The sequence below is a fragment of the Panthera uncia genome (genome assembly GCF_023721935.1).
Source record: "Panthera uncia isolate 11264 chromosome C1 unlocalized genomic scaffold, Puncia_PCG_1.0 HiC_scaffold_4, whole genome shotgun sequence".
Classification (NCBI taxonomy): Eukaryota; Metazoa; Chordata; class Mammalia; order Carnivora; family Felidae; genus Panthera; species Panthera uncia.
In genome coordinates, this window is record NW_026057585.1 from 11,526,389 (window position 1) to 11,548,248 (window position 21,860).

Below are 21,860 nucleotides of genomic sequence, written 5' to 3' on the forward strand. Positions count from 1 at the left end.
GTAACCCTATGCCAGCTCTGTCTTCTCAGTGGTGAATTTAGAGCATATCACCACCTCTCCATCCCTGCTATAAACTTCCAATGGCTGCACAGCTCACTTACAATAAAATCCAAACTTCTAACCATGTTGCAAGACCTGGTGTGGTCTGACCCCTGCCTATTTCTTTCCTGTGCCCACTACCCTGGCACAACCTCGGTCTTCTTTTTTCTAACGTGCCATGTTCGTTTCCACCTCAAGGACTTTGTACTTGCTGCACCTCTGCCTGAAATGCCCTCTTCCCAGATCTCAAAATGCCCAGCTCTTCTTGAATGTCAAGGCTTGTCTCATTTGGGACTGCCCCACAGAGGCCTTCCTGTACTGCCCAAACTAACTAACTAACTTCCTGTACTTCCCGCCCCTTGTCACTTTCTGTCACTGTTACACTTTTTTGCCTAACACTCTCACCGTCAAAATACAATCATCATAGGGGTAGAGTCCCTATCTTGTTTACCACTATATCTTTAATACCTAGAACATTACCTGGCACATAATAATCAATAAGTGTTGTGAACTCATGATTATGTGGTCATTACCCAGAAAGCTATATGTGCCTGATCACTACCACCAAGGTGGCCACCAACTATGTGAACACTGAAGCCTATCAAGGGAGGCAATAAAGTATGGTAGTTAGGACTCTGAGCTCCGGAGCCAGCCTGCCTGGCTTGGGATCTGGCTCTGCAACTTAGCTGTGTGTTCTTGGGCAGGTGACCTTTGTGCCTCAGTTTCCAGCAATTAATGTTATCTTCCCTCACAAGGTGGCTGGGAGAATTAAATAATAAAATACAGCTAAAACACTTAGAACAGAGTTTAACATACTGCAAGCCTGCCAGAAAAAAGGAGTCATTATATTGTTATTATAGATTCTTTTAGTTGCAATAAAGGAAACAAAGTTAAGCCAGCTTAAGCAGCAAAGAGGAATTTATCATATAGTGACAGAGGTGCTTCACCAGAGTCTGAAGGCAGAAAGGCATCTAAGTCTCAGGAAGGATCTAGAATCAAAAGGTGGAAAGCCATCTGTAAGTGTTCTCCAACTGGCATGGTGGCTTTTCTCTGTAGCTCCCCTTTGGTCTTCTTCTTGCTGTGTGCCCAGGGCAACTTCCCTTCTCCGCAGTCTCTCACTATAGCTCCTGAGTTTACGCATCCGAAAACAAGCCACTCTCAGGGTGTAACAGCCATTCCTTGTCTGTTGCAGACTTCAAGTGTTAATAATCTGATTGGCCCTCTTGATGTCCATCCTAGTCAATCAGCCAAGTCAGGCAAGGAGACCATGCAGTATAAGCACAGCAGTTGGTGACCACTGCCATGGTTTCAAAGAAGGGGAAAATCTCCTGATCAAGGGACATGGCTGGCCCATGGGGTAGGCAGACATTTCAAAAGGAGTCTATCTCACAGATCTTCCCAAAGCTGCCAATTTAGAAGGTGCTGGGCCAGGTTTGGGATCTTAACAGTTGTGAACACAATGCCCCCTGCTTCTGCTTTTTGAGCAAGCCACACAGGCTTGTGCTCCCTGGTCTCACAGAGTCAATTTGGCTCTTTCCCGAGGACAGTCACCAGGCTACGGACCTATTTTCTTCATGTCCTCATCCCATCCCAGCACCAAACATCCAAACATTCCCTCCCTCATGACAGCCTCCAGCCTTCACGCAGATCAACTGAGGCAAACAGAAGACTGTGAGGTTGTCGCTACCCCCCCACTTCCTTACACACTCTTTTGCTCTCCAACCCCTGCACAGACTGTATTTTCACATCTAGAAAGGTTTCCACCCAAATCACTTAAAACCAAGGACACTCATGTTTTGACTGATGGCTTTTATTGCATAACTCTAGGCAGGAGCAAGATGCACTAAGCAAGGGAGACTGTTCCGAACCCTCAGGAATGGAGGCACAGGTCAGGTTTATGCCCAGTTGCAGCATTCACAGCTGGGGTCAAAGACAAGCCCCACCTGGCAATTCTGCTGGTACGTGACTCCATTCACGTACCTTCTGTGCCAGAAGGCATTTCTGTTATTCACCACGGGGTAGAGGCCGTTGGCTTTGCAGGCACAGAACCCACTACCCACAGAACTGCCTCCAGAGCTGCTTCCGGAGGAGATGCTCCCGCTTCCACTTCCGGTCCCACTTCCACAGCTGGGAGGAGAGGTTATGGGCTCAACTGGCTTAGCAGGGCCGGTGCAACCCGAAATAGCACAAAGCAGATGAGTGGACCTGGAAGGGGCACCCAGATTGCCTTGAGGTGAGGAGACTAGTGGCCTTGAGGCGAAAGTCTGGAGGTGGAGTGCTGTTAGCTCAGGATCCCTGCCAGCGAGGAGATCACATGATTACTCCATATTCAGGAATTAGGAAGAGCTATAATTTCAAGCCACTCAGTTTTAAATTGAAAACGTTCTCTCTTCTTAATGATGTCAAAATCATTAAAAAAAAAAAATCACTGAGCACCAGTATGTACCAAATTGTTTCTTAGGATCTGGGTATATGTGGCAAGCCAATAACCTCTGGGACAAAAGTCTGGAAAAAAAATTAGGGACGTGGTATTTGTCCTGAAGTACAGACTAGAAACATGTGAGCAGTGCTGAAGGCTCTTGTTCAATCTCCAGGAGGGCTGAAAGAGACTATTAATGAGGGAGGGGTTCATAGAAAATAAATGCTTATATATTGAAAGTCAGCCTAATTTCTTGAGGCTTTCCTTTAAGATTTAGCCGACCTAGAAAACTCACCCAGGTAGGTCTGGCTTGCCATAAAAGCATAACATGGCTGACCTGGAAGTTCAAGGGTAGGGAAAGAATGCAGCACCTGTTTCAGCTGGGCAAGAGCAGTGAGGTGAAATGAGAAGTGACTCCCTGGACAGTGGGGGTGGGCAGATATTAGAGCTGCCTTTTGAGTTAGAGAAGGAGCATTTGTCTACCCTGGGCATCCTCCTGTTGTCACTTACTTGCACTCTGCAGTCCAAGGGCTTTCTTCAGGGTATTGATCAGGGGGAACTTGCCCTGGTTGCAGAAAGTGCCTGTGAAGTCATCAAGGTCTATGGCCCAGACCATGGCACCTCCAAAATTGTTCTCCTTAAGCCACTGAGCCTGCTTAAGGATAGAGGACAGCAGAGGTCATTTTACTTCCCTGGACTAAGGTTGGGCCCACAGCATGGCAGAGGGGCTGACCTTACCTTGATATTGAAGCTCTTGACATTATCATAGCCAACCCACTGGTTGCCCTGATAGGCATAAGGAACATCCTGAGGGGTGTCCCATGCCTGAGTGGCTCCATTTTTCAGGAAGGTACAGATCTTTAAAAAATCAAGAGATTCAAATCTTTTAAATGTGACTCCCATGAAAGAAAAAAAACAGACACTTGTTTCCTTGTTTTGTTTTTCTCATGTCTCTAATTGGGCGATTTTTCTGTTTTCTAGTTATGGGTTGTTATTTGCAGTAATTAAGATCAAGTTGCTTTTGAAATACTCTCGTTATCCCTACTCTTAATGCTTAATTTTGGGAGCCCACATTAATATGAGAGATATAGTTCTTTCATTCCCTTAGGTGCTAATGTAAATGACCTTAAATCTGCAATCTGATGCTTGAATATCGCACATTATAAGTGCTCTTCGGGCGCCTGGGTGGCTTGGTCGATTAAGCGTCCAACTTCGGCTCAGGTCATGATTTTGAGGTTTGTGAGTCTGAGCCCTGCATTGGGCTCTCTGCTGTCAGCACGGAACCCACTTTGGATCCTCTGTCCCCCTCCCTCTGTGACCCTAGCCTGCCTGTGCGTGCGCGCTCTCTCTGTCTCTCCAAAAACAAATAAACATTTTTTAAAAACTCTAAAAAAAATAAGTGCTCTTCAGACTGGATTAGGTAAGTGAGTTGATTATTTAAACACTTCAAGCATTTAGAGTGATAGCTGTGTTTTAAGTAGATAAGTAGTGGACTGAATGAGCGTTCAAGCTTTCTGCAGATTCTAGCCCTAAGGCTACCATTCAGCACAGCCCTGGAATTCACAGAATTTCCATTGTACAGCCCAGTCTGCCTACCTCATAGTAGGCCCAGAACCCAGACTGCCTGGTAGAGGGCCCAGGAGGACCAGCACCAGAGGTGGGGGCACCAATGCCAGTGTTGGAGGGGTCACTCAGGATGAAGGTGTGGCCGTAGGTAGGGAATTCAACGATAAGCTTCTCAGCTGGGGCCCCATTTTCCTTACAGTAGTTCATGACGTAATCCTGCAATGGCAGTGGGTTAGCCAGAGGCTCCACCCAGCTGATGACCCAATGCTTAGTGACATTAGTTTACTGTTCTAACAGGCAAAATTGTACGATGTTAATAACAGACAGGTAATATTTCTTCAAAACATTTTGGTGAAATCATAGTTAATGGGATATGATCAGCCACTAAGGAGCATAGTTATCCAAGTGAGACATTTGCAGAATTTTCTTTGTCCCCGAATCTCCATGTGATTTACAGCCTCATCTCTGGTCTTCATGTGCATGCGTGCAGAGACTTACCACATTGAGGTAGGCATTGCTGCCCTTGTCAGTAGGGTATTTGTACAGGGGGCTGTTCTCTGCAGTGTAGCCCTCCCAGGAGCCATGGAGGTCATAGGTCATGACATGGATGTAGTCTAGGTACCTGGGGTGGGGTAAGGGATTTAAAAACATTTCTGATGGTCATCTTCCACACATATGCAGGCAAGCGATACCACTTCCAAAGCCTCCTAAACAAGGTCCCTGAATAGCAAGTCAGACTAAGGACAAGTCTACCTTGCAAAAGAGGGAGCTACAGGAGTTTGAGGATAGGGGGAATCACTCACTGGGACAGCTGGAGGATCTCATAGCCAGACTGGATGTTGGAGATGCCAGCAGCTACTGCAGCAGTGACCGTCAGCCTGGGACTGTTGATCTGCTTGGCCTCCTGCTCAAAAGCTTCACGCATTTCCTATAGAATAAGCAAGCACTGTAGGTCATCTATGAATCTGATTTTAGCTCCTTGAATAATCATGATAGGTATGTTTGTATAATGCTTTTCTTTTTCAAGATGTTTCCATGTGTTTTATCTTACTTTTTAGTCTTTCAATATCCCGATAACGTGCATAGTATTGATGATACCAGTCCATTTTAGTGGTATCTAATATGAATAGAAATTAGACATTTTCACCAAAGTCCCACAGCAAGTTAGTAGCCAGGTCATGACCAGAATGCAGGTCCCAGATGACCAGTCAGAGCTCCACTTATATCACTATACTTTGAACTCACAGTTGCTGCAGGAACTTATATCCAGCTTTTAGCGGTATAGATGTTGCTTCCCTTCATCCAGTAAATGAACTACCTTGGAGGACTGACATCCCATCAAATGAAACGCTGATTTGGCCAGTAAGGGAAGTGGCTACAGCCAGGTGATAGGTTCCCATTCAGCCCTAGCACCTTTATTTTGTATGACTCTAATCTCATTCGGAGGACTGGGTTCAGTTTTTATAACTGTGTTCTTAGGGTGTGCCAGAGTGTGTTCCACGGAAGGGTGGGTCTGAAAACTGTCGTGTGGTACTGGTTAAAGGAAGTAGGATATTTAAACTGGAAGAAGAGAAATTATAGGTGGGATGTTGTAGCTGTCTGCAAATATTGAACTGATAGATTACAGAAGGTGTTTTTTTTCTTGGTTACTTTAGTGGGTGGAGCTAGAACCAATGACTGGAAGTTATAAATTATGATTGGAGGCACGTTTCGGCTAAGAATAGAGATGTTCTTTCTGATCTCTCGAGCTGTTCAACAAATAAGTAGATTGACTTTTCAACTAGTGAGTTACTTAATATTGAAGCCCTTGGAGGCTGGCTGATGATCTGCTGTATGGAATAGTATAGGAAGAATCTCTGCTTGCCTAGGTGGCTCAGTCAGTTGAACATCTATCTGACTCTTGATTTTGGCTCAGGTCATAACCCCAGAGTTGTGGGATCGAGCCCCACGTTGGGGCTCCATGCTAGTGTGGAGTCTGCTTAAGATTCTCTCTCCCTCTGTCCCTCTTTCCTGCTATCATGTTCTCTCTTTCTCTCTCTAAAATAAATAAAATGAAAAAAAAAAAGTTAAAAAAAGAAACTCTCTATTTTGAGAGGGTAAATTTAAAAATTATCCTTGGATCTTCTTACTCCATTCACTTTTCCTTGGTGATCTCTGAATTATCTTCCTCTTCTGATGACTTCAATACAGTATATCAAGTCAGGTTCTTTGTCCTGAGCTCTAGATTGGTCTTCATTCAGTGACTACTGGGCATTCTTATAGGAGGTCCTATAGACTCCTCTCATTCTTCATGCCCAAAGACAAATTCATGAGTCCTCCTTGTTCCAAATCTACTCTTTTTGTATTTACATTTTAGTTAAGAGGACAAGAAGGCACTCCTTAAAGTCAGAAACTGGAAGACATATCTTTTCCACTTTCAATCGGTGTCCAAATCCAATTGATTGTACCCTTGCATACTTGCCCTTTCTGTCCTCTGTTCGGTTCCCTTGGCATCTCTTGCTTGACTTACTGCAATAGCCTAACTGTATCCCTGCCTTCCTACCTCCTTTGAATTTGTCCTCCATGGTTAAGCCAAGAGTTGTCTTTCTAGAACACAAGTTTCATCCTATCTCTCCACTACTTTCAAAGCTGCCCCATAGCCTTGAGAGTAAAGTCCAAATTCCTTAACATAATGTACAAGTCCCACATGGTTTTATTCCTGTGCACGTGTGGCCTCACAATCGTCCCTCTGTCTTCATCTGTGCAGTCCCCATCTTCGCTTCGTTGCTATTACTAGTTGCTTTCAAGACTGAGCTCAAGCGTCACTTTCTCTAGGAAACTCTTCCTGATCCTGCCCCAGAGCAGAATTAGGTTGCCTCTGTGCTGCTTGATCAAAGCATACTGTAATTGTTGGTTGTTTTCCAACCTTCCACCTCATTTCATGTTCCCTAAAGCCAAGGATTATCTTATTCTTATCTCCAACCTGACACCTCACCCAGTGTCTGGGACAGAGTGAGTAAGTGCTCAGTAATAACAGACAGTCTCGTAGTGTAATGGTTAGAAGCAGTGGGCTCCGTAGCCAGACCGCATGGGTAATTATGACACCTGCTAGGCGTGTGATATGAAGCAAGTTACCTAAACCTTAGCTTCCTCTGTAAAATACAGATTATGGTACTTATAGTATCTAGATCATAGAATAGATGTACAGGTGAAATGAGTTACAATTCCTAGAATAGTAGAATACAGTAGAATAGTGCCTGGCATGTAGCACACATGTGTTGTTGTTATCCTTATGAAAAGCTTCGAATGAAGGCATGCTATCTAAGAATCTTTGGGATGAAAAGATTCTGTCATTCTAAATTCCAGTTTAGTTGCACTTGGGAACCACCAGATTATCACTGGAAGGAATAGGCTTTGAATCTTCTTGGGCTAGAGATTGCCACATCTCTCCTCACCTGCACCAGGACGGTGAAGAGATGCTTGTCCTGAGGGGGGCTCCCACAAGAGCCAGGGTACTCCCAATCAAAGTCCAGCCCATCAAACTCATACTGGCGCAGGAATTTGATGACCGAGGCAATGAAGTTCTGGCGGTTCTCAGGAGTGGAAACCATGGCAGTGAAGCTGCAGGAGACCCAAAGAACAAACACAGGGTGAGGGAATGCCTTGGCGGTCCCAACACTTTGTAGTAAAATCAGACTTTTATGTTTCTGCCTCAGAGCCCTTCACGGAGACCCACAGCCCAGATGTACGTATGGTTCTGGCTTTCTCCTGTCCTTTGTAATCAGTATTCCGCAGCCGTGGAATCTCAGCACTCCATTTATTTTGTGATCCACCCGGCTCTGAGCTTTCTCCTAGGTTGCGCTTGTTGCTTTGAACACATGGTTACCCAGCTCACTGTGTTCTCTCTCCAGATAGCCCCCCAAGTTCATATACCTTCAGAAAGTCTTTTTTATTTGCCTGACTTTCTCTTCTTTTCCCCCAGGAGGTAAATAGAAGCACTATAACACCCTTTGCAGGGGTTGTGTTTTTGAAATACTCTAAGAAGAGGTCGTTTTGAAATCTCCGTAACTAAACCCCTGTGAATGGAATCTCAGAATATCCATCTAAATGTAAACATATAAAATAAATTGTGTTCTACCTTAATATTGCTATTCTGGTAGAGTAATTTATTCCAGTAGCCTGTTTGTTTAATGTGGATCCTTCATACCCTGTCTTAGATTGTGAAGTCTAAAGAAACACAGCTTGTTTTCAATAGCAAATGAACACTAGGCTCTCCCACAGAGGACTTACAGGGCAGTTCCAAAGTTCCAGCCTCCAATGGCCAGGAGAGTTTTCAGCTGGCTGTTCCTATAAAGCAAAGGATAGAAAAGAGAAACTTCAAGATCCATGAATCCTTCTATTTAAAATTATATCGCTTTACTATTGGGTCTGGTCATATACTTTGATGTTGCCTTGATAAGATATTCTGTAGGATAATTTTCCTTCACTACTGAAGACTTTCTTTATAAAAATTGTGTTGTTATTCAATACTTAGTATAATACTAAGTGAAATAAGTCAGTCAGAGAAAGACAAATGCCATATGATTTCAAACATGTGGAATTTAATCAACAAAACAAATAAACATAGAAAAAAGAGACAAGTAAAAAACCAGACTCATAACTACAGAGAATAAAATGGTGGTTGCCAGAGGGGATGTGGGGGGCTGGTGGGGAAGATGGGTGAAATAGGTGAAGGAGACCAAGAGTACACTGTATCATGATGAGCACTGAGTAATGTATAGAATTGTTGAATCATTGTATTGCACACATGAAACCGATATAATTACGTTAATTATATTTCAACGACAAAAAAAATTGTGTTGTTACCATAAATGCACTCAAGGGATGTCAGGATGTCTCAGTCAGCTGAACATCTGACTTTGGCTCAGGTTATGATCTCACGGTTCATGGGTTCAAGCCCCACATTGGGCTCCACGCTGACAGTGTGGATGGAGCCTGCTTGGGATTCTCTCTCTCTCTCTCTCTCTCTCTCTCTCTGCCCCTCCCCTGCTTTTGCTCTCGCTCTCAAAAATAAATAAACATTAAAAAAATAATAAATGCACTCATAATTCTTTAGGGAAGTCCAAATTATGGGACTGGATTTTGTAAAATTAGGAATCGAATAGCAATAATATATATAAAACTTAAAAGCATAATTGAACCATATTCTATTCCATCAGATGACATATTGCTTGAGCTTAATTGCTTTCTCAGCCTCCAAGATAATGAATATAAATCAATTGCTTAAAGTTATGTACACTTTCTGGAATAGCAGTTCTCAAACAGTTCATACAAGAATGGAGTGCAAGTGTCAGAACGGGAAAACATTAAAATTCTGGGTTTCTAGCCTCTTTCTCAGAGATTCTGATTCGTTTGGATTGGGAGAGGGTTTGGCATATTTATCAGGTGCCCCGTGTGATTTTGATTCACAGTCCATGGATCACACCTCAAGAAATACCACTCTAAAGGAGTTTATTTCCTGTTTATCATAACTTAAATTCTAGTAGCTACATTCAAGACAATACCACTACTGGTTATAGCAATGGCCTATAGCCTTATTTTTCTCCTAGAAATAGCTAAATTGAACAAATCAGAAATTAGAAGATACTAGGGTTATCGTTTCTTTGTTTTGTTTCATTTTTACACAAATAGAACTTTTAAACTACAGTAGACACTTCTGATTTTTTTCAGTTCAGTGATGTCTGATCTTCAGTATCTTCCACCTCCTGCTTTCTGATGTGAGTAGCTAAGATGGCTTGCAGCTTCTTGGGTCATAAAAAAAAAAGATATTGACAGGGAATCAAAGACACAGACCTGATATATTTTGAATACCTTCTAGAGAAGGCAATGTGTTATGTTATCTATATGTCTGCTACTTAAAGTATAGTTCCTGGACCAGAAGTATCAGCATCATCCGGGAGCTTGTTTGAAATGCAGAATCTTGGTCTCCACCTCAGTCTTGCTGTCTCTGAACTCATTTTAAGAAGATCCCACATGAGTTGTTTCCACATTTATGTTTGGGAAGAACTGACCTAGGAGATAACCAAATTAGATATCTCCCTCTCTCTTACTTGTTTTTCAGGCCGTTGAAAGCTTGATAGAAAGTCACATCATCCCATTCAGTGGTGGTGATCTTGTTGTTCCGCATCCCAGCAAAGGCATAGATCAGGTGAGTACAGAGGCAGGGGTCAATGTCATCAGGCTTGAAGCGCCCAGGCCTGGCTGGTACTGGGCCCAGTTAGTGAAGTAGCATGTCAGCTGGTAAGCAGAACCTGAAAGTAGTAAGAAGTGAAAACAATGACCTGATGTAAGTGTCACTGAAATGCGCTGTGAATTTTGGCCCTGCCTCTGTTTCCCTCCCTTTGCCTCAATGCCTGATCTCTGTGTGGTGGTGCTGAATGTAAATACCCTTGCAGATGAGTTCAAAGATTCTAGTTTGGAAACTAGTGACTGACTTGGAGTTGGTTATTTTCCACTTCAACAGATTCATTTGGGGATCTTAAGCCTAAGAACCACTTATGAAAATATGTCCGGTAGTCCTGTGAAGCCCGGTGAATACCAATTTATAATGCCCGGTGGTCATGCTAAAGAGAATAGCAGTGACAGCCAATCCAAAACAACAGATTTTCTCAATGTCAAACCCATCTGTCTGTGAAGTAGACAGTAGTTCCCTTTCCCTCATGTGGCCTATCTCTTGATTTACTTAAAAAAAATACATTAATCGACAATTGCATTATGAGTAATTTATAAAGATTTGTGGTTTATGGTAGGAAAAGGTAAAAGACAGAGTTCATGACTTACCTAGCTGAGCACTCAGCAGAAGGGCCAGACCTAGAGTGAAAGAAAACACATGTGCTCTGTACCAATTGTCTATATCCTGTAGAATCTAATTCTGAGGCCTTGGGTGCCGTCTTATGTGCCATAGATTGTTATAGCCCAGTGACACTCGTGGATTATGCCGAAGAGTAGGCTTTTCAGTGAAGGCACCAATAGATTGACACTTCCCTCCTCTTAGTCAAAAATGGCCACGGTGCTCTCTTCTTCCACCTTCCATGTCAGTAATAAATGTCACTGAATGCAGAGTTCAAAGTCTACTATCTATGGAAGATGTACTTACTGAAATTACCCAGAATGTACTGTACTCAATGAGTACACATCCATCCATGCTTCACCTCCCTGAACTGGGGAGTACAGCCTTCCACAGACAAGGCATCCTCTAAAGCAGTGAATTCAATATCTCCTGGGGCTTGGATTTTTTTTTTTAGAACCACCTTTTAGGAGCCCTTACGGTAGAAGAGAAGAACCATGAACTGTGAGACAAGACTCCAGATGCCTCTCCCTGATTCCACCAGAGCACTTCGGGCATCATTGAACTACAGTTTTCATTTAGAAAAGGTTCTGAAACTATAAAAAGTTTGTAAATCACAGCTCTAGAACAACTAATAAACTATGGCTATAGCTTGGCTCTAAGCAATTTACTCACTTAACCCCTTTAAATGACTGAATTTCTAGCTGACATTTTTATGATACATTAGCAACTCAGTAGGATAGTAGGGGAGAAAAGAGAAGTAACCCTCAAAACAGCAGAACATAGATAACTTGCATAATTCTATCCCCGTTCCTACTAACTTTGATACCTGGAAAAGTTAGACCAAGGACGCAAGCATGTAAATAAAAATAATAGCAATTAAAATGAGGCGGTGCAGGAAGATGAATGGAGAACAAGAAACCATCGATAAGGGATGAGAAAGTCAGACAAAGCATTGGAAGAAAACAAGCCTTTCTTTTAGGAGCATGCCCATGGTATCAATGAGGGTAGAAATGTTACTAGAGTCAACTGAAATTAAGAGAATATGATTTGTGTATGTCAGGATTCTCTTGGAAATTTAAAATGATGAAAGAAGAATGGAAGAGCCTAGGGGCGTAATGCGAAGGCTATCGGATCCAGAGAGAAGAGGAAATCAGGTAAGAGTAAGGCTCTGTCTCTGACTGGAGACTCACCTGTGAGGAGAATAAGCTTTGCCATGGCTGTCATTGGTACTGGTCTGGCAGAGAGAACCTGGATTTGCTTTTTATACCATCTGAGTCCCAGGTTATCACGAGGGATTCCAAGTGGAGAGCAATGAACTCAGATGTGTATATAGCTAATCAGTAAATCAACAGATCTCCGCTCCTACAGACACTACACCTTAGACCTGCAACCTACGCTCCCCCACAACCACCACTTTCTCTGCTCAGTAACAACAAAACAATGCTATGACCCCTAATAAGGTGGTGGAGACCATCACAATGGAAACCACCAGCTTAATAGCTTTTATGGCAGTTCCCAGGGCTGATAAGCATCTGGTTAAACATTCTGATTACGTTTTTGTGTTGTGGACATTTAGTGCCTGGCATCAAAGCATGTCTTTATTGGAAAGTAAATAATAAAAACCCTTAGAAGTTATTAACTGTTTTAAAACCTTTTTTCCTCATGGAATTTTTCATGTATAATTTGTACAATCAGTACAAACTTTCCATCTTTAGGTGCTACTTTCTGAACATTTTACCCACACCTGTTCTTAGGAATGACTTTGTCATGACTATATGATAATTTTATCTAAGAAGGTATGGTTTCCAAAATGTCCCCTCTGAAGGTCAATAAGAACTCATTAGTGTTCCATAGTTCCAAATTACATCCAGAAGATGTTAAAAAAAATATTTTGTGTTGCCGATGGGTAGAGATGACAGTGATGATATTGAAAGGAATCTCTTTTAATAGAAATATTACCAATTTGACTATGTCTAGAATTTTATGTTTGGAATTAATTCCAATCAACGTTTCTAAACATTATCCACTACCATTTATGACAGGATGGTCATAACTTTCCATTTTAGCCAAAATGGTCTATTTGTTGTCCCCAAACATGTCTTGTGTGCCTTTGCTTATACTGTCTCTCCACTCTTTGCCACAATGTCTTCTCCTTCTTCTCACTGCCTGCCCACTCTTCCAATTCTTCAAAGCCTAGCTCAGACCCTCTCTTTGAAGCTCAGTGATCTTGTCTTCCTCTGAAATATCTTAGGTACTCTAGTACATATTGTCTGTACCATGTATATGCTACTGTCTTGTACAATACCCGGAATGTAGTTGGTGGGCGTATGGGTGCCCATCATGGGATATCAACACCTTAGCCCACTTACTGTGAATGCAGACTGGCTTCTCTATCACATTTAGAAACAAAATTGTACGTATTCAACCCAACGATAATTCGGTCATGAGCGCTTAGTTTCTACTCGCAGGACCAGAGAAGGTCTAGTAGAAATGCTGCCGTGGGGGTGTTGGTTGTGAAAATAATAATATCAACAAACACTATGTGCCAGAGATTGTTCTGCATGTTTATATCACTAAGAACTTATTTTTGCAAGCGACTAAAACCAACTCTAACAAGCACAGATTGGTATATTGGAAAAATATGAAGAAGCTCACAGAATCAAAGATAAGAATGTAGGGCTGCCTCAGAGAAGACAGAAATCAAGCCTTTCTTGGGGGAGTGGAGTGGGAGGAGGCCTTAGAATAAACCCTAATTTTATTTTTTATCTATGCATCATTCCACACAAGACCCAAAGTCCCGGGAGAAATAGTCTGTGTAGCTTTGAGCTTGTATCTGGCCCTTGATTAAGGAAAACACAGGGCACTTGGATTTAAATTTCCATCAGGAATGATCACAAAATGGAATTGTAAAAGAGTGGGGACAGTGAATACTGAGTGACTGAAAAATAATGAATGTTCATCAGAAGGTTCTACTTCATTATTTCATTTAGCCCATAAAAATGATTATTACTGTCACCCCAATTTTGTAGATAAGAAAATTGATCCAACAAATCGTAAGCACCAGATCCAACATTCAGTGCCAAGGTAGTTGCCTCCAGAATGGAAATCTCCTAGTATTTCCACTGCACTGCCTCCTTATATTAAGTAGGCTAGTTGGTGGTCCAAGTTGAACTGGGAAAGGCATTCCCCCAAGACACCCAGGAGAATATGGTTGGGATAAAGAGCCAGAACTGTGTCAAATCAAGGTTAAGTTAAGGATTTGCAAAAATAGCAAAGCCAGTAGTTTCGGGATTATCTTGTTTGGCACTATCAGATCTGCTGCTGTTCAGATTTAGTGAGATATTTTCTACTGAATTGGGTGCCTCTTATCCTACATTCGTGACCGGCAGATAAAACACCCCTTCTTAATATCTCCTTAGGAGCTCCAGGTGAGTCCTTATCAAGCTTGCATCCCATCTGAGCACTTGAGTGTTGGCAAGAATTATAAGATTTAGAGAATAATAAAGGTTTGAAAGGGCTGCATTGTGTATCCTTCCATGTTATTTAATGTTTTTCAATAAGCATTATTTTTAGACTCTCAAATTGTACCATACACACGAGTTTAGATGTGCATTTAAAGAAAAATATTAAAATGAAGACCCTTGTTCCACTGCCCAGCTTAAAAGTGATAATATTATCTTTGAGTGTTACTCTGTATGTCCTTATATAACACTGTACTCAGTGTTTGTCATTCCCCTGAAGCGAGCGACTCTCCTGAATTTTGTGGTAACCATTTCCTTGCTTTATTTATAATTTCACCAAATATACCTATATCCCTAAATAATATATTCAATAGTTTTATAATTTTTATCATATTAGTAATATCCTCATTAGTTTTAATATGTTCATTAGTTTTGACTCTGTTTAAGTGAAATAATGCCAAGTGTATTCTTCTATTTCTTGCTTTTTTAGCTTAGCATTAAGTTTTCGAAATACATCCACATTGTTACAAGTAGCAGCTGTTTTCTTATTTTTGTAGCTGTATGGTATTCTATTATGGTGTTCTATTAAATGAATATGCCTCGATTCACTTATCCTTTCTGTATAGAGCAACATGTGGGTTGTTTCCAGCTTTTCCCTCTCTATGCTGTTACAGGCATCTCTTAACATGTCTCTTGGTGAATATTTGCAAATTTCTCCAGTGTTTATATTAAATTTTTTTTAATGTTTTATTTATTTTTGAGACAGGGAGAGACAGAGCATGAACAGGGGAGGGTCAGAGAGAGGGAGACATAGAATCTGAAACAGGCTCCAGGCTCTGAGCTGTCAGCACAGAGCCCGACGTGGAGCTCGAACTCACGGACCGCGAGATCATGACCTGAGCCGAAGTCGGCCGCCCAACCGACTGAGCCATCCAGGCGCCCCTCCAGTGTTTATATTAAATAAGATGGCCGCGTGAAACAGAACATGCATCTTAAAACTTGCTATTTAGCTAGACATCTTTTCTGAAGTATTTGTATCAGTTTGCACTACCAACAGCAATGTAGGAGAATTCCCATTACTCCACGTCTTTGCCAAAACTTGGTATCATCAGATTTTAAAATTTGTGTCGTGGTAGATAGTTTTTGTTTTTATCTCTCAAGTGACTAATAGGGTTGAGCATTTTTAAACATTTTAAACATTTATTATCCACTTGTGTTCCTTTTCTGTGAAATGTCCGCTCATGTCTTTTGCCCATTTTTCTTTTTTTTTAATTTTTAAAATTAATTTGAGAGAGACAGAAGGAGACAGAGTGAAAGTGGGGGAGGGACAGAGAGAGAGGGAGACACAGAATCTGAAGCAGGCTCCAGGCTCTGAGCTGTCAGCACAGAGCCTGATGCTGGGCTCAAACTCACAAACCGTGAGATCATGATCTGAACCGAAGTCAGTCGCTCAACCGACTGAGCCACCCAGTCTCCCCAATGTTTATTTATTTTTAAAAGAGAGAGACAGGGTGTGAGCAGGGGAGGGGCAGAGAGAGAGGGAGACACAGAATCTGAAGCAGGCTCCAGGCTCTGAGCTGTCAGCACAGAGCCCGATGCGGGGCTTGAACTCATGAACTTCGGGATAATGACCTGAGCTGAAGTCGGATCCTTAACCAACTGAGCCACCCAGGAGCTCCTCTTTTGCCCACTTTTCTGTTGGGTTGCCCACTAATTTATTAATTCTTTATAGGAGTGCTTTATATATTTAGAATTGTAATTATTTCTTCTCCCATCAGGGTCTTGTCTTTTCACTTTCTTCATGATGTCTTATGATTTTAAAAAGTTCTTAATTGTAATGTAGTCAAATATATACAACTTTTCCTTTATGGCTTACTTTTGTGTGTACGTGTACCTTATTAGAAAACAAAAAATCCCTCCCCACCCTGAGAATATAAATATTCTTTTTTATTTTCTTCTAAACTTCTAAATGTTGCCTTTAAATTTAAGTCCTTAATTCATCAAATTTGTTTTTGTGCATAGTGTATGGACTAATTTTATTTTGTTCTGTATGGGTAACTAGTTGTACCAGCATCGTTTATGTATAACCCATCTTTCTTACACTTATCTGAAATACCACTTCTATCATAACTCAAACCTGTCACATGTAATGTTATCTAGTCACATCTCACCCTACCACCCCCACCTCCTTTTACACACTCTGCTCTTATATCATCAGGAATGTCTTAGTCATCATGGCGCTTTATGTTCCCATTTCAATTTTATAATTCACTTGTCAACTTTCATGAGAAACATCATTGGAATTTTGATTAGAATTACATGGGATGACACTGGGGAAAATTGAGATCTTTGTGGTACTGTCTTTCTATCCATGAATATGGGTTGTCTCTCAAACTATTTACACCTTTTGGGGTGCCTGGGTGGCTCAGTGGGTTAAGCATTTAACTCTTGATTTTAGCTCAGGTCATGATCTCACAGTTCGAGGATCGACCCCCACATCAGGCTCTGTGCTGACAGTGCAGAGCCTGCTTGGGATTCTCTCTTCCCCTCCCTCTCTGCCCCTTCCCTGCTCATGCACACACACTCTCTCAAAATAAATAAATAAATATTTAAAAATGTTTACATCTTTTAAAATGTCTGTTAAAAAGTAATACAGTTTTCTCCATAGTGGTTTTTCACATCATTTGAAAAAGGTGTATTCCAAGGTACTATATATATTCTGTCTCTGTTATAAATGGTATTATTTAAATGGCATTTTCTGTTTATTGCTTGTGTATATAAATGCAATTAAGTTTTATATACACATTTGAGTCCAGCAACATTATGAGGCATGCTTATTAGTTTACATAATTCTCTATGCTTTTGTTTTGTTTCCTATGTAGTGAGTCATATCATCTGAGAACAATGGCAGTTTTATTTTTTCATTTCTAACATGCATAGCTAAAGAGCTACCACATAAAAAAGCAATGAGAGACTGGCCCATGCGGTCAGTCTAAGTACGAGTGCCAATTTATTCACATACAAAGAGGGACACCACTGGCACAATGGTACAGCCACACCTGCCTGGCATAGTGGTTCCCTGTGGAACAGAACAGAGTACCAAAGTGGACTCTAGAATCATAGATTTGGTTTCCAACCCTGGTTCTCCTTCTTCCTAGGTGTGTACATTAGACAAGTTATTCCACCTGTTGGCCTCGGTTTCCTCACTCCTAACCTCTGGATAATAATAGTTCTTACAGGGTCATTGTGAGGATTAAATGAGATCACCTATGTAACTCACCTTGCACTGTACTTAGCACATCTTAGGTATTTAATACATTTTAGCCATTATTATTCTTCCCAAACTGAGGATCTGAAATCCTTGGATAGACAAGGAGCAATTATGGTTGCTGGTGGAGTTGACACACTAGACTTTGTGTACGGATTAATGACATGTTTCAAATATGAATTTGTTAGTTTTCTAATATAGATTTTAAATAAAATACCAAGTCGTGAGAAAATTCTACTTGCTTTTTGCTGTATTTCCTCAGCTGGCAGAGGAAGAAAACTACTAATCCTCCACTACTATCCTCTGTGTGTTTGTAGAGGGGAGTATATAAATTAATTTTTTTTTAATTTTAGAAATGGTCCTACTTGAAAAAGGCTACCATTTGAATCTGGCAGGGAGGAAACAAAAGTGTTTCAGAAGTGGTGAATTTCCTGCTCTGGAGATGTTCAAGTATAGGCTGGAAGAGATCTAAGGTCACTTAGTAAAAGACTTTGATGGTCATAGACAGTAGATTTGCTGACTGTTAAGAGCCTCTTCTAACCCATTTGATTCTTACTATTCCTCCGAGAGGGAGGCAAGCTAGACTTTATTGTTCCTATATACAGACGAGGAAATGGAGAGTGAGAATTTGATGAAATTAAACAGTCAGGTGTGTAGCCTGAACTGAGGCTCAGAGTTGCTGACTCCTAGTCAAGTATTTATCTTTCTTCTTGATGAATTTTATTTCTACTAATGCAGCCTAAGACTGTATTATCTTTTGCAACAACTTCATTGTGTGGTTCTTTCATATGGAGTTTCTTACACAAAACGGACACAAATCTCACTCACTGTGTGCTTGGGAAATAGATTTTTTTGTAACCCTATGCATATTTTCATTATATACATCATTGCGTTTTGTGTCACTTGTTTATAGTCTACATCTCCTACTAGTAGGTAAGCTCCTTGGAGGCAGGTACTATTTTTTATGCATCTCCATATCTCTATGATTTAGATAGTTCTTGGAATTTCAAAGATGAGACTACAAGTGATGTTGAGGAGGGCTATGACACCTACCCCATAGAAAGGTGACTTCTTTGTATCCAGAACAAATAATGGACACAGAGTCCCAATAGGGAATAGTGGAAAGCTAAATGGTTGGGTGAACTTTCTGCAGGGTGCGGGTGCCATTTTGTTGAGATTGGCTAAGGAAGATGCTCATTCATAAGGAGGAAGATCCCCTCATGGGTACAGTATACCAGCCAGAAAGTGTCATGGATAGCCAGGGTCAACCAGTCATTGATTGTTCTCCTTACTGATAAACATAAGCATTCTGTGGAGCTGAACAAGGCCATCATTGGGAGATGCACTACAAAGGCCAAACTATAACTGAGTAATGACTACAACATTGGTCCCAAGTCAGCTCTATTGACCACGGAGCCAGTAACATCCCAGAGGGAAAGAAATCTCCTGCATGGCCTACTAGGCCTAGTACCTACAGTCCTTCACTGACAGGGGCTTACATTGGCAGATACTGGGTGGGATAACTGGGTGGGATAACTCAATAAAATATTTTAAAAGGATAGTGACATTAGGAGATACCAGAATGGCTCCTGGCTCCTCCCAGTTGCACCTACTTCTGGACTATAGATGCAATGAGAGAAAGACAAATACCTTATGATTTCACTCATATGTGGAATTTAAGAAAGAAAACAAATGAACATGGAGGGGGAGGAGAAAAACCAAGAATCAGACTCTTAACTATAGAGAACAAGCTGATGGTTACCAGGGAGAATGTGTGTGTATGTGTGTGTGTGGGTGGGGAAGGGGGGGTTTAAATAGGTGATGGGGCTTAAGGAGTGCACTTGTGATAAGCACAGGGTGTTACATGTAAGCGTTGAATCACTAAATTCTACACCTGAAACTAATATTACACTCTATGTTAACTAACTGGAACTTAAATTAAAAACTTGGAAAAAAAAATAGATTCAGTAGCATGAAGAGTAACAAAAAGAGTCCACCATCTGTGAGAGTTGCATTTAAGAACTTAGGGCAACCTGATTGATAATTCTCCTAGGAGGATCTAATGCAAGAGAGTGGGAATGCATCACCACCCCACATCCTATGATTTCAGAGGTTTCCTTCCTACCTAGCAAGGGATTTTTTTTTCTACCTCCATAAATATCAATGGCATTTTTCTCATACCTGGGACCATCACCTAGGTGGGAATCTTGCACCAACACTTTCCCATTTCCGTGGTCATGCAATAGTTGGAGCCCTTCATTTGCACCAGCACCAGGGTAAGAATGGCTTCTCAGTGCCCACATGGCAGAGTATTGGACCCTGAGCAAGGGAAAGGTCATAGGCCAAGCTGCAATTGGGTAAACCATCAACAGCCAGGTAAAGATAGCAGAGACCCAGGCTATTCTCCACCTGTCCCTTAGTGCAGCAGTCCTGATTTCACAGTTGCTAAGACAGGTTTGGGGGAACAGAAAGAAATAGCTGTGGGAAGGGATATCTGGATTGGGTCCCCAAATCACAGTTGTTCAGCACCAGAAAACTTCCTGTCCTCAGACTCCTAGGTTCCTAACAGATGGCTGAGAACAGATGGACTGTTGCTGGGAATGGCTCTATTTAGGATATTTATAGCATTGGGAGAGCAATCCAGTTAGCATACCAGTTGGAGTGAACACTAGGCTTAAGCAATTTGTCTTTGTGTTGACGTATCTGCATTCTCTCACTCTCATCCTCTGTGGGTAATAAGAAACATGAAATAGCCATCAGATTAGGTTTGGACATTGTCTTAGTTTGCTCGGGCTGCCATAACAAAATACCATAGGTTGGATGACTTAAACAACAGAAATTTATTTTCTCATAGTTCTGGAGGTTGGAAAGTCTAAGATCAAAGTTGTGTCAGGATTCAGTTCCTTGTGAGAGCTCTCTTCCTGGCTTACAGACAGTCACCTTCTGGCTGTATTGTCACAGGAAAGAGAGAGATAGAGACAGAGGCAGAGGCAGATCTAGTGTCTAGGGCACAGTTCCCTTGGATCACAGCTCCATCCTTGTAACCTCATTTAACTTTAATTACTTCCTTAAAGGCATTCTATCTCCAATACGATATCTCCAATGAATAATCCTCTCATGACCGTCTTATTCTCAGGTAGCCCACAACAATCTAGCAGACTATAAATCTAGGTCTGAGAGAGAGAGAGAGATCCTGGGCCTTAGATGTTGGGGTTTTTTACCTTCTTAATTACTGAAGAACCAAACTCCTCCTGGTGAGATTAGAACATAGGCTCTAACAGCAGAACCTTGGCTTTCAGCTCCACCCACTGTCTCAGTATCCAACGATTGGGACAACACTTGGCTTTCCCTGGTGTGATCTTAACCCTTGTGATTACAGCACTATTACTGGGTGGAAACTGGCTGAAGTCCTGATTCACATGTCAGCTCTCTGCCAGGATTAAACCCTAGGCCATAGGCTAGAGTTGGTGTCGAGAGGCATAAGGCCAACTTCTTCTCCAGGAGGCCAGCCTTCAGGGCATCGGTGAAGTTAATCATCACTCTTCAGCTGTCTTCCAAGAAAAACTTACAAAGAACCATCATAACTGAGACATATCTTGGTTAAATTGTTGAATTCTTCAGGCACCACAAAGAAAAATGTATCAAATAACTTAAACTGTATGGGTTGATGAAGCAGTAGGAGGTACCCACGGACCCCAAACATCCCCACAACAATATTCGAGGCCAGAGCACAATGGAGCAATGCCTACTATCTAAGGCTAAGTTTACCTGGAAGTAGTTCATGTGAGAGTAATTTATTTTGGTAGTGGAATCCAGGAAGCATGAATAAAAGATGGAAGAATGAAACAGGGGAAAAGGGAAAGACGAATACAAAAATATATTATTAAGTAGACCATTGCTAGGGGCAACTAGCCCCAGTCCCAGTCCCAGTCCCTTAGGACTGTCTTAGAAGTCTTATGAAATGTGTTTCTAGACCATCCAGAGAGGGAAAGTGGCAAGACCATGATCCCCTGACCCCCCAGGGATGATATTAATTCCTCTACATGTGCAAGTTGTCTGTGCTCTGGTGGAAGCCTATGTCTGAGAAGCCCCAGGTGGGAAGCCCGAAGTGCATGGCACACACAGGCGTGAAGCGAGGTACTATGACTCCATGAAGGTGATTGAAACTTATTCAGAGCTGATTGCTGCAACCGTGACTGAAGGTAAAAGGGTAAAGCAGAGAGAATTTGAAATGGTGCTGAGAGGTTTTGTCCACATCTACAGAGTTCTGAAGAAAAG

General features: G+C 41.7%; 1 protein-coding gene and 1 long non-coding RNA gene across 2 annotated transcripts; one reads left to right on the plus strand and one right to left on the minus strand.

The window, feature by feature from the left end:
- Positions 1 to 940: 940 nt before the first annotated feature.
- On the minus strand, positions 941 to 7,624 carry CHIA (chitinase acidic). The gene is made up of 7 exons (XM_049616583.1): positions 7,459 to 7,624; positions 4,828 to 4,952; positions 4,523 to 4,646; positions 4,055 to 4,240; positions 3,197 to 3,316; positions 2,969 to 3,110; positions 941 to 2,215 (listed from the first exon to the last, which is right to left on the minus strand). The coding sequence occupies exons 1-7, from the start codon at positions 7,612 to 7,614 to the stop codon at positions 1,935 to 1,937; spliced, it is 1,134 nt and encodes a 377-aa protein (XP_049472540.1). The 5' UTR covers positions 7,615 to 7,624; the 3' UTR covers positions 941 to 1,934.
- LOC125912262 (uncharacterized) lies at positions 4,092 to 11,500 on the plus strand. Its single transcript, XR_007454652.1, has 4 exons — positions 4,092 to 4,172; positions 9,734 to 9,780; positions 10,125 to 10,211; positions 11,308 to 11,500. It is a non-coding gene; the product is annotated as an uncharacterized LOC125912262 (long non-coding RNA).
- Positions 11,501 to 21,860: the final 10,360 nt, after the last annotated feature.

Coding starts and splice junctions, on each gene's coding strand:
- CHIA (XM_049616583.1), bottom strand. CDS start 7,614: ATGGTTTCCACTCCTGAGAACCGCCAGAACTTCATTGCCTCGGTCATC. Junction 4,953..7,458: donor TCTTCACCGTCCTGGTGCAG/GTGAGGAGAGAT, acceptor CTTATTCTATAG/GAAATGCGTGAAGCTTTTGA. Junction 2,216..2,968: donor CCTTGGACTGCAGAGTGCAA/GTAAGTGACAAC, acceptor GTGCTATTTCGG/GTTGCACCGGCCCTGCTAAG.